The sequence below is a fragment of the Macaca nemestrina genome, chromosome 12, assembly GCF_043159975.1.
Source record: "Macaca nemestrina isolate mMacNem1 chromosome 12, mMacNem.hap1, whole genome shotgun sequence".
In the NCBI taxonomy this organism is placed as follows: Eukaryota; Metazoa; Chordata; class Mammalia; order Primates; family Cercopithecidae; genus Macaca; species Macaca nemestrina.
In genome coordinates this window covers 124,463,021-124,475,469 of record NC_092136.1, presented here as the reverse complement: position 1 = coordinate 124,475,469, position 12,449 = coordinate 124,463,021, and the positions used below count along the sequence as shown (strand labels likewise).

The window sequence follows — 12,449 nt, the reverse complement described above, 5'->3', positions numbered from 1 at the left end:
GGACTGAGGACATCCCAGAGAATGTCACTGGGAGGAGGGGGACAGCGATAGGCCAACTATCCATGGAGGACACCAACAGGTGGGCAGTGGGTTCTGTGCAAGCTCCACCACCAGCATCAGCAAGGCATGCAGCCTGGGGCTCCCCCTCTCTTGCGTCCATGGCAGAAGTTCTGCTTACCACACCTTGCCCCTTTGAAGTCCCTCCTGCCTCTCTGCTTCTCTCTCTCCCTAGGAAGAAGTTCCCTTTACATCATCTTGTCTACAGGAGGCATCTTCCTCCTTGTGACCTTGGTGACAGTCTGTGCCTGCTGGAAACCTTCCAAAAGGTCTGGGTAACTCTCCTGAGCACCTGAGTCCTTCAATCCATCCCAAACCTATGCCTTTCATCCCAGGGCTCTGCATCTCTTCCCAAGAGGTCCATTCTTCCATTGTGTATGCAACAGCATCTTGTGCTCCCAAGCCCCCACAACCACAGCACCAGTAACAATAGTTTTTTCGCTTGCCAACCACCTTTTCTGGGGCCAGGCACTGTGGCTGTGATTAGCCGGCTACCTTTTAAGTATGATTATCTGCAGTTTAACGGATAATGACACTGAGACTAGGATTGGTTAAATGACTTGCCCACAGTCACAACGCTAGTGACAGACTCAAGGTGCAAAGCTAGATGTGATTCATTCCAAAGCTCATGAACTGTACCCAGCCCATCTTCCTGTCACAAGGCCTCTTTTATGGCCATCAGATCCCTCCCTGTGTCCCCGCTAGATCTTCTGCTCATGTTCAATAGTTCGGCTCATGGTGGGGCTGGATTGATTCACAGGAAACAGAAGAAGCTAGAGAAGCAAAACTCCCTGGAATACATGGATCAGAATGATGACCGCCTGAAACCAGAAGGTGAGCTCCCAGCCACCCATTCACCCATCCCATCAACACTCAGATCAGTGGGCTGCTGGGAAAAGGCAGAACTGGGCGACAAGGAAAACAGCTCTGCAGGGACCCTTCCCCCACCAACTGCACGAAGACTGCAGAGGAGGGAGAGGTTTGGCCAAGGTAGGAGCCAGGATATTCAGATATGTTGGTGGAGGTTGTGGCGGGCCATTTGGGAAGCACAGAGAGTAGGTGCCGGTTGGTGGGGAGAGTGTGTACCTGGGCCAGCCACCCACTTCTCTCCCCTGTGCAGCAGACACCCTCCCTCGAAGTGGTGATCAGGAACGGAAAAACCCCATGGCACTCTACATCCTGAAGGACAAGGTGAGCAGCTCTGGGCTGGGTGCCGAGAAACATGCAGTGAGCCCCTCCCACATGCCTGGTTCTAGGGAGCCATACTATATTCCTATCCCTTTATAGCAGCAGTCCCCAACCTTTTTGGCACCAGGAACTGGCTTCATGGAAGAAAATTTTTCCATGGATGGTGGTGGGGGTGGTTTCAGGACGAAACTGTTCCACCTCAGATCATCAGGCATTGGATTCTCATAAAGAGCGCGCAACCTAGATCCCTCGCATGCGCAATTCACAATAGCGTTTGTGCTCCTATGAGAATTGAATGCAGCCACTAATCTGAGAGGAGGCGGAGGTCAGGCGATAATACAAGCCATGGGGAGTGGCTGTAAATACATATGAAGCTTTGCTCTCTGGCCTACCGCTCACCTCCTGCTCTGCCGTTCTGTTCCTAACAGGCCAGAGACCAGTACCAGTCCTCGGCCTGGGGGTGGGGACCCCTGCTTTACAGTACTCAGAATAACCCTGTGAAATATTTGTGTCATGCACATTTTAGAGATTAGAAAAAACAAGGCTGTGAGATTAAATGACTTGCTCAGGATTAAACAAATCAATGAGTGGCAGATCTAGGTTTCAAACCTAGGTCTTTGGACACCAGTTCTGGTGATTTCCCCAGTATTCCACAACTAACTCTGTCCCAGGTTCTCCACGATGGGTAGAAAGAGGACAGTAAAGGGGAAAAGCACTCAAATCATCGCATTTCAACATTTACTGAACACCTATTACGTGCTAGGAGGCCCCATGCTCAGTGTGGCATATCGCCAGGAAAACCAGACCTGCCTGCAGCCTTCCAGGAGGTGGGCGTGCAGAGGGAAACTGGGTCCCTCCCCTCAGAATTCCAGCAAGCTCTAACACCAGGCGCGCTCCCAGGCTGGGCTGACTGTCCCCTGACCCCTGCGGCGCGTGTCCTTGCAGGACTCCCCGGAGCCCGAGGAGAACCCGTCCCCGGAGCCTCGAAGCGCGACGGAGCCCGGCCCGCCCGGCTACTCCGTGTCGCCCGCAGTGCCCGGCCGCTCGCCAGGGCTGCCCATCCGCTCCGCCCGCCGCTACCCGCGCTCCCCAGCGCGCTCCCCAGCCACCGGCCGGACGCACACGTCGCCGCCCCGGGCCCCGAGCTCGCCCGGCCGCTCGCGCAGCGCCTCTCGCACACTGCGGACTGCGGGCGTGCACATAATCCGCGAGCAAGACGAGGCCGGCCCGGTGGAGATCAGCGCCTGAGCCGCCTCGGGACCCCCTGAGAGGCGCCCGCGGTCTGCGGCCAGCGGCCCGGGGGGAGGGCTGGGGCTGGGAAGCCGGGGCGCGGCGCACTAGGGGCTAGGGGAGGTCTCGGCGGGGCGCGGGTGTCTCGGGTGTGGACGCGTATGAGCATGCGCAGACGGAGGCGGGTGCGCGGAGGCGGCAGTGTTGAGGTGGTGAAACCGGGGAGCATTTGCTTCCGGTTTACAGGCTGTGTTCTCACTTGGTATAGGTTGTGCCCTATTAGGACCACATAGATTATTAAATTTCTGGCCCAACACCCAAAAGCGTTTTATGGAAACTAACATCAGTAACCTAACCCGCCCGTGACTATCCTGTGCTCTTCCCAGGGAGCTGTGTTGTTTCCCACCCGCCACCCTTCCCACTGAACAAATGCCTGAGTGCTGGGGCACTATTTTTTTGGCAAGCTCAGATTAGAGAGGCCACTTTCCCAAAATCCACAGCTGCACGAAGCTAAGGAGAAGCCAGATGCCGGTTACTGGGTGTGCAGGGGCTGTTCTGAGCTGGGGGATCATTGTGAAGGCCTTCTTCCCTGGGCACCTGGTACCTGGGGACCTACGAGGTGGTGAGGGAAGGGTACAAGTATGTTTCTTTTCCCTCTGACCTAGGCCCTAGCAAGGGCAAAGAACCCGAACCTGCCAGCTTGGCCTCCTCCGAGAGCCTCCCTCAGAGGCATGTCATGCCAAGCATTCTTTCTGTCTCTGTTCATGAACAGAAGAGATGGATGGGCTTATTCGTATAGAGAAGTGAATTCCACTTACTCCCCTGGCCCAGAAAACTAGACCAAGTGAGGAACTGTTTTAGCTCATCTAACTTATACATTCGTCCTGGCTTCCTTACAAAACAAGCCTTTCAAACAATCATTGTCCTCAGGAAAGTTGTTGAGCTTCCTCCAGCTGTGAGAATAAGTCCTAATCTCCAGAAAAATGGTGGGGGGAGGAGGAGGCTTATTGCTTCCCAGCATTTCAGGGGAACATGATCCAACCCCTGGCCTCCTGCCACCCATCTGCCCTGCTCCCACATGCTCGGGTCCCAGGGCACAGAACAAGGGCAGACTCCCTAATCACACTAACATCAAAATAAAGAGACTGGGCCGCTGTGTAGCCAGGACATGCCCATGCCACCACCTATTGAACAGTTCATAGGAGTGGCAGTAATCTACTGTGTCAGGAGAGAAGGCAATTACCAATCTGAAAGAGAAGGAGGCCCTCTGTGTATTCCATCCCCTCCTCCTTAATGCCTCCAAGGGTCCCTGCATCCCTGGCCCATTACCAACCTCCTAAACTCTAGCTCTGATTCTCCATCATCCCATGGAGCTATTCCAAGGCCCCCGTTACCCATCACCTACACACCAGGTCAAGTTTTGTCTCAGCCCCAGAAGCACTGACATTTCTAGTTTGCCCCCTCTGCCCTTACCCCAACAGCATGCCTGTCTCAGCTCCCTGTCCCTCGGCACTTCCCCAGGCTCATTTGAGCAGGTGTGCCTTCGCAGTGCCCCTAAACTTCCCAGGTGCCTCATCCATAATGAGATAATGAATGTAGGGGAAAGTTTCTCAGGAAGGTGGAAGAGGCAGCAGGACTTGGAGAAGGAGTACCTGCTGGTCAGCCTTGAGATGCACAGGTGAAGGTGAGGGTGAGATGAGAGCATGCTATACCTGGTGCTGAATCCCTGAGGGGCCAGCTTCCCAGGCTTAAGCCAAATCTGCCTTAAATTGGGGGTGGGGAGGGGTTAGTAAGGAATTGGGGTTTGTTTGTTTGTTTTTGTGTTGTTTTCATCTTCATCTTTGTATTACTAGCATCCAGCAGAGTGCCTAGCACATACTGGATGCTCAATAAACTTTTGATGAAATGAAATGACAACTTTATTCCACGTAAACAAGGGTAACAAAACAAGCTGCTTAAATACACCAGTCATTTCCCGTTTTTTTCTTCTGCTTTTCTTTCACATCCTTTACCCTCTTTCCAAACCCCAAATTGTCCATTCCAGAATCACTTACCCATTCATTCATTTGCTTATTTGGATGTTCTTTTATTTATTCAACAAACATTTGTTTATCTACCATGGACTAGGCCCTGTGCTAGACACTGCTGATACAGCATAACTATGTCAGGAAGACAAATCAGTGAACAGATGATTACAATATAGTGTGTAAAATGCAATGGCGGAGGTAGATACAAGGTGCTCTGGAAGCATGTAGATTAGATGTCAGCAAAGGCATCTTGGAGAACAGACCTGAGTTGAGTCTTTCTTAGAAAGACTTGTTAATCTGGTTTTCAAAAGTATGAGAGGACACACTCCAAGCAGAGGGAGAAGCATGTATAAAAGCTTGGAAGTGCAAGACATGATGGGGGGAATTCAGCATACTGAGCCTAGCAGTTGATGAAATTATTTCAGGAAAGTATGCAAAGTAGAAGGTGAAGAAAGCTGCAGATAGATTTCTGAGGACATCAGTATGTGTAGAAAGGTTAAAAGGACCTCCCCAAGAAGGCTAAAAAAGGCACAGCCAGTAAGATAGGAGAATATATAGGAGATAACTATACCACACAATCAAAAGAACAAAAGAGTTTCAAGAAAAAGGGAGCATTCGGGACTGCATGGGCAGGGGGCTTACGTATGAAAATAAGTTAAAAGCTCATGTTAAACTTGGCAACAATTAAAACATTGAGTGACTTGGCATAAGTAGTTTCGACGTGTAGTGGGAGTTAAAGCCAGATTGCAATAGGTAAAAAGTGATATGTGGAACTTCTCTGCTAAATACTTGAGACTAGATGTTTGAGAGGTCTTCCTGTTTCAAAACAACTAGGTCCTGCTTAAATGATATTTGTTTTGCATTGCTGGCTTCAAGAGATGGGGGAATTTTTTTTTTTTTTTTCAGATGGAGTGTCACCCACTTGTCACCCAGGCTGGAATGCAATGGCGCAGTCTAGGCTCACTACAACCTCTGCCTTCCAGTTCGAGTGATTCTCCTGCCTCAGCCTCCCAAGTAGCTGGGACTACAGGCACGTGCCACCATGTCTGGCTAATTTTTGTATTTCTGGTAGAGACAGGATTTCACTATGTTGACCCGGCTGATCTCAAACTCCTGACCTCGTGATCCGCCCACCTCAGCCTTCCAAAGTGCTGGGATTACAGGCGTGAGCCATGGCACCTGGCCAGAGATGGGGAAATTTTTAAGCAGCCAGAAGTAAAACAAAATTTAAAAGCACAGTGAGCTCAAAGTACTTAGCACTCATTAAATGTGAGATTACCAAGGGAGGTGAAGCAAGATGGCTGAATAGAAGCCTCCACTGATTGTCTTCCCTGCAAAAACACCAGATTGAACAACTATCCACACAAAAAAAGCACCCTCATAGCAACCAAAAATCCAATGAGTGATCACAATACCTGGTTTTAACTTCATATCACTGAAAGAGGTGATAAAGGTAAGAAAGGCAGTCTTGAATTGCTGACACCACCCCTCCCTCATCACCCAGCAGCTGCCGCATGGAACAGAGAGAGAATCTCTGCACTTGCAGGAGGAATAGTGCAGTCATTGTGGGGCTTTGCGTTGGAACCCAGTGCTGCTCTGTCACAGCAAGAAACAACACCAGGCAGAACTCAGCCAGCACCCACGGAGGGAGCATTTAGACCAGCCCTTGCCAGAGAGGAATTACACATCCCAATGGTTGGAACTTGAGTTCCAAAAAGATTCACGACCATAGGTTGAAGTGCTCTGGGGTCCTAAAGAAACTTTTAAAAGTCTGTTTAGGTCACAAGGACTGCAATTCTAGGGGGAACTCCTGATGTTGTGCTGGGCTTGAAGCCAGTGGACTTGGGGGGCATATGATCTAGTGAGACACCAGCTGGTGTAGCCAAGGGAGTGCTTGCATCATCCCTCTGCCAACACCAAGCATCACAGCTTGCAGCTTTGAAAGAGACTCCTTTGTGTGGCGTGAGGAGAGGAGCAGGAAGAGTAAACAGGACTGTGTATTGCAAGTTGGATGTCAGCTCAGCCACAGTAGGATAGGACATAAGACAGAGTCCTGAGTCCCCCATTTCAGGCCCTAGTTCCCAGACAACATTTCTAGACACTCTGGGCCAGAAGGAAACCCATTGCTTTGAAGGGAATGACCCAGTCCCAGCAGCATTCATCACCTGCTCACTCTAGAGGCCAGGGACCCTCAATAATTTGCAGGAAGAACTTGCCATTGGCCTTGGGTGAGACTAAGAGACATGTTGACTTCAGATGTCACCAAGCACCTTTCCAGCTGCAGTGGCTATGGGAAGGGGCTCCTTCTCCTTGAGAAAAGTAGAAGGAAGGATAAAGGGGACTTTGTCTTGCAGCTTAGGTACCAGTGTGGCCTCAGTGGAGTAGAGAAGCAAGTGAGCTCTTGGGGTCCCCAATTCCAGGGTTTGGCTCTTCAATGGCATTTCTGGACCTGCCCTAGTGGCCATAGTGGAGTCCACTGCCTTGAAAGGAAAGTCCTGTGCTTGGCAGCATTCATAAGCTGACTCAAGAGCCCTTGATCCTTGAATGAACATCAGCAGTAGCCAGGCAGTATTCACCGTGGGCCTGGGGCAGTGGTGGCCAAGGGGAGAGACAACTCTGCTTGAGGAAAGGGAGAGGGAAGAATGAGAAAGACATTGCCTTGGGCTTGGGTACCAGCTCAGCTGCAGTAGAATAGAGCACCAGGTAGATTCCTAAAGTTTCTCACCCCAGGTCCTGGCTCCCAGATGGCATCCGTGGACCTGCCCCGGACTGTTGGAAACTTGGCATCCTGAAGTAATGGATACAAGCCTGGTTGGCGTTGCCACCTGCTGACTCTAGAGCCTTAGGGCCTTGAGCAAACATAGGTGGTAGCCAGACAGTGGTTACCACAGGTCTTTGGTGACACCTGGTGCTGTGCTGGCTTTGGGTCTGACTCAGCACAGTCTCCATTGTGGTGGCCACAGGGGTACATGTGTCACCCTTCTTCTAGCTCCAGGCAGCTCAGCACACACAAAGAGAGAGAGAGAAGGGGGGCAGAGAGACAGAGAGAGAAAGAGTGAGAGAGAGAGAGAGGAGAAAGAGGGTGACTCTGTTTTGGAGAAAGAAAAGGAAGAGAATAAGAGTCTATGTCTGATAATCCAGAGAATTCTTCTAGATCTTATCTAAGACCATAGGTTGGTATCTCTTCAAGTCTGCAGGAGCCACAGTGTTACTGGACTTGGGGTGCCCCCTAATGCAGATACAGCTGCAGTCACCAAAAACTAAATCACAACACCCAAGTTCCTTTGAATACCTAGAAAGCCTTCCCAGGAAGGAAGGGTACAAACAAGCCCAGACATCAATGAACATTCACAAGCATCAAGACCGTTCAGGAAATATGACCTCATCAAATGAACTAAATAAGTAACCAATGACTAATCCCAGAGAGAGAGAGAGAGACGTGTGACCTTTCGGACAGATAATTCAAAATGGCTCTTTTGAGGAAACTCAAGAAATTTCAAGAGAATGCAGAGAGGAATTCAGAATCCTATCAGATAAATTTAACAAAGAGATTGAAATAATTTAAAAGAATCAAGTAGAAATTCTGGAGTTAAAAACTGCAATTGAAATACTAAAGAATGCATCAGAGTCTATTAATAGTGGAATTAATCAAGCAGAAGAAAGAATTAGTGAGCTTGAAGACAGGCTATTTGAAAATACACAGTTATAGGAGACAAAAGAAAGAAGAATAGAAGGGAATGAACGTATGCCTATGATATTTAGAAAATAACTTCAAAAGGGAAAATCTAAGAGTTTTGGGCCTTGAAGAGGAAATAGAGAGATGAAGGTAGAATGTTTATTCAAAGGGATAATAACAGAGAGCTTCCCAAACCTAGAGAAAGATATCAATATTCAAGTGCAAGAAGGTTACTAAGCAGATTTAACCCAAATAACATTAACTCAAGACATTCAATAATCAAACTCCCAAAGGTGAATAATAAAGGATTCTAAAAGTAGGAAGAGAAAATAAACAAATTACATACAGTGGAGCTTCAATATGCCTGGCAGCAGACCTCTCAGTGGAAGCCTTGCAGGTCAGGAAAGAGTGACATAATATATTTAAAGTGCCAAAGGAAAAAGAACTTTTATTGCAGAATAGTATCTCTGGTGAAAATATTATTCAAACATGAAGGAATTCAAGACTTTCCCAGACAAACAGAAGCTGAGAGATTTCATCAACACCAGACCTATCCTATAAGAAAGCTAAAGAGAGTTCCTTAATCTGAAAGAAAAGGACATTAATAAAAAATAAGAAATTATCTGAAGGCACAAAACTCAATAGTAATAGTAAGTACACAAAAAAACAGGATATCATAGCACTGTAATTATGGTGTGCAAGCTACTCATATCTTGAGTAGGAAGACTAAAAGATGAAGTGATCAAAAATAATAATTATAACTTTTCAAGACAAAGACATTACAATAAAATATAAGTAGAAACAACAAAAAGTTAAAAGTAGGGGCATGATGTTAAAGTGTAGAGTTTTTATTAGTTTCTCTTTACTTATTTGTTAGTTTGTTTATGCAATCACTGTTAAGTTGTCATCAGTTTAAAACAATAGGTTATAAGATACTATTTGCAAGCCTCATCGTAACTTCAAATTTAGAAACATACAACAGATACACAAAATATAAAAAGCAATAAATTAAAACATGTCATCAGAGAAAATCACCTTCACTAAAAGGAAGACAGGAAAGAAGAAAAGAAGAAGACCATGAAACAACCAGAATAAAAAATAACAAAATGGCAGAAATAAGTCCTTACTTAACAATGATAACATTGAATGTAAATAAACTAAACTCTCCAAACAAAAGAAGTTGAGTGGCTGAATAGATTACAAAATAAGATCCAACAATTCCTTGTCTTCAAGAAACATACTTCATCTATAAATACACACATAGGCTGAAAATAAAGAGATGGAAAAAATATTCCATGCAAATAGAAACCAAAAAAGAGCAGGAGTAACTATACTTATATCAGACAAAATAGATTTCAAGACAAAAACTATAAAAAGAGACAAAGAAGGTCACTGTGATGGTTAATACTGAATGTCAACTTGATTGGATTGAAGGATGTAAAGTATTATTCCTAGGTGTTTCTGTGAGGGTGTGACCGAAAGAGATTAACATTTGAGCAAGTCAACTGGAAAAGGCAGACCCACCCTTAATCTGAGTGGGAACAATCTTATCAACTGCCAGCATGGTCCGAGTGAAAACCAGGCAGGAGGATTGCTTGAACCCAAGAGTTTGACACCAGCCTAGACAACATGCCAAAACCCTGTCTGTACAAAATATACAAAAATTAGCCAGGCATGGTGGTGCACCTGTGATCCCAGCAACTCAGGAGGCTGAGGTGGGGAGGTGGGAGGATCACTAGAGCCCAGGAGGTAAAAGTTGCCGTGAGCTGTGATGGCAGCACTGCATTCCAGCCTGGGCAACAGAGCGAGAACCTGTCTAAAAAAAAAAAAAAAAAAAAGTAACAAGATTGAAGCTGTAATGAAACATTTCCCACGAAGAAAAGCCCAGGACCCAATGGCTTCACTGCTGAATTTTACTAAATGTTTAAAGAAGAACAAATACTAATCCTATTCAAACTATTCTCAAAAACAGAGGAGGAGGGAATACTTCCAAACCCATCCTACCAGGCCAGTATCACCCTGATACCAAAATCCAACAAAAATGCAAAAATGCAAAACAAACAAACAAACAAACAAACAAACAAAAAAACCACAACCCTACAGGCCAATATCCATGATGAACATTGATGCAAAAATCCTCAACAAAATAATAGCAAATTAAATTCAACAACATGTTAAAAACATGATTAATCATAACTAACTGGGATGTTTCAACATATGCAAGTTAATCAGTGTGATACATCATATCAACAGAACGAAGAACAAAAACCCTATCGTCATTTTAACCAACGCTGAAAAAGCATTTGACAAAATTCAACATCCCTTCATAATAAAACTCCTTAAAAAACTGGGTGTAGAACAAACATACCTCAACACAATAAAAGTCATATGATAGACCAACAACTAGTATCATACTGATGTGGAAAAACTGATAGCCCTTACCCTAAAATCTGGAACAAGGAAAGGATGCCCACTTTCACCACTGTTATTCAACATACTACTGGAAGTCCCAGCTACAACAATCAGACAAGGAATGAAATAAAGGGCATCCAAACTGGGAAGAAAGAAGTCAAAGTATCCTTGTTTGCAGATGATATCTGGACAAACCCAAAGACTGCACCCCAAAAAAAAAAAAGAGCAAAGTGACAGAATACAAAATCAACATACAAAAATCAATGGCATTTCTATATGCCAACAACAAACAATCTGAAAAAGAAATCAAGAAAGTAATCCTATTTACAATAGCTACAAATAAAATAAAATATCTAAGAGTTAAGTTAACCAAAGTGAAAGATATCTACAATGAAAACTGTAAAACACTGATAAAACAAATTGAAAAGGACACACAAAAAAGGAAACATATTCCATATTTGTGGATTGGAAATATCAATATTGTTTAAATGTTCATACCACCCAAAGCAATCTACATATTCAGTGCAATCTGTATCAAAATATCAATGACATTCTTCAGCCAAAGGTATCCTGAGCAAAAAGAACAAAACTGGAGGAATCACATTACCTGACTTAAAATTATAGTACAGAGCTATAGTAACTAAAACAGCATGATACTGGCATAAAAACAGACACATAGACCAATGGAACAGAATAGAGAATCCAGAAACAAATCCATTCATCTACAGTGAACTTGATTTCTACAAAGGTGCCAAAAAAATACATTGGGGAAAGGACAGTCTCTTCAATAAGTGGTACTAGGAAAACTAATATCCATGTGCAGAAGAATGAAACTAGAACCCTATTTCTCGCCATATATGAAAATAAAATTAAAATGGATTAAAGACTTAAATCTAAGACCTTAAACTGAAACTATTACAAGAAAATATTGGGGAAACTCTCCAGGACATGGGCTGGGCAAAGATTTAGTGAGTCATAGTTCATAAGCACAGGCAACCAAAACAAAAATGGACAAATAGGATCACATCATGTTAAAAAAAAATATTCTGCACAGCAAAGGAAACAATTATCAAAGTGAAGAGAAAATCCACAGAATGGGAGAAAATATTTGCAAACTATCCATCTGGTAAAGGATTAATAATTAGAATACGTAAGGAGCTCAAACAACTTAACAGGAAAAATGTCTAATAATTCAATAACTTGGGCAAAAGATCTGACTAGACATTTCTCAAAGGAAGACATACAAGTGGCAAACAGGCATATGAAAAAGTAATTACCGTCACTGATCATCAGAGAAGTGCAAATCAAAACTACAATGTGATATCATCTCACCACAGTTAAAATGGCTTTTTATCCAAAAGACAGGTAACAACAAATGCAGGAAAGGATGTAAAGAAAAGGAAGCCCTTGTACACTGTTGGTGGGAGTGTAAATTAGTACAACCACTGTAAAGAACAGTTTAGAGGTTCCTCAAAAAACTAAAAATAGAACTACCATAGGATCCAGCAATCCCACTGCTAGATATATCTTTCCTTTCCAAAAGAAAGGAAATCAGTATATCAAAGGAATATCTGCACTCCCATGTTTACTGCATTACTATTAACCATAGCCAAGATTTGGAAGCAACCTAAGTGTCCATCAATAGATACATGGATAAAGAAAATGTAGTACATATACTATATATATGCAAGGGAATACTACTCAGTCATAAAAAAGAATGAGATTCAGTCATTTGCAACAACATGGATAGAAGTATAGAGGTGATTATGTTATGTAAAATAAGTCAGGCACAGAAAAATAAACTTCATGCATTCTCACTTATTTGTGGGAGCTAAAAATGAAAATAATTGAACTCATGG

The 12,449-nt window shown here is 44.6% G+C and overlaps 2 protein-coding genes across 5 annotated transcripts in view; one reads left to right on the top strand and one right to left on the bottom strand.

Moving 5' to 3' along the window:
* The window catches only part of LOC105476276 (hepatic and glial cell adhesion molecule), a 31,467-nt gene extending 27,028 nt beyond the window's left edge, over positions 1-4,439 (top strand). For 2 of the 4 annotated variants that reach the window (XM_071076021.1, XM_071076020.1), the window contains 4 exons: positions 233-326; positions 818-1,047; positions 1,178-1,248; positions 2,191-4,439. In XM_071076021.1, the coding sequence (XP_070932122.1) occupies positions 233-326; positions 818-1,047; positions 1,178-1,248; positions 2,191-2,493 (698 nt within the window). In that variant the 3' untranslated portion in view covers positions 2,494-4,439. The remainder of the gene's footprint in view (positions 1-232; positions 327-817; positions 1,048-1,177; positions 1,249-2,190) is intronic. The other 2 variants (XM_024791046.2, XM_011732050.3) reach the window with 2 other exon arrangements.
* Positions 3,596-3,873, bottom strand: LOC112425656 (hepatocellular carcinoma, down-regulated 1). Its single transcript, XM_024791056.2, is given in 2 exon segments — positions 3,596-3,802; positions 3,805-3,873. Coding segments are annotated over 2 exon segments (276 nt in total).
* Positions 4,440-12,449: the final 8,010 nt, after the last annotated feature.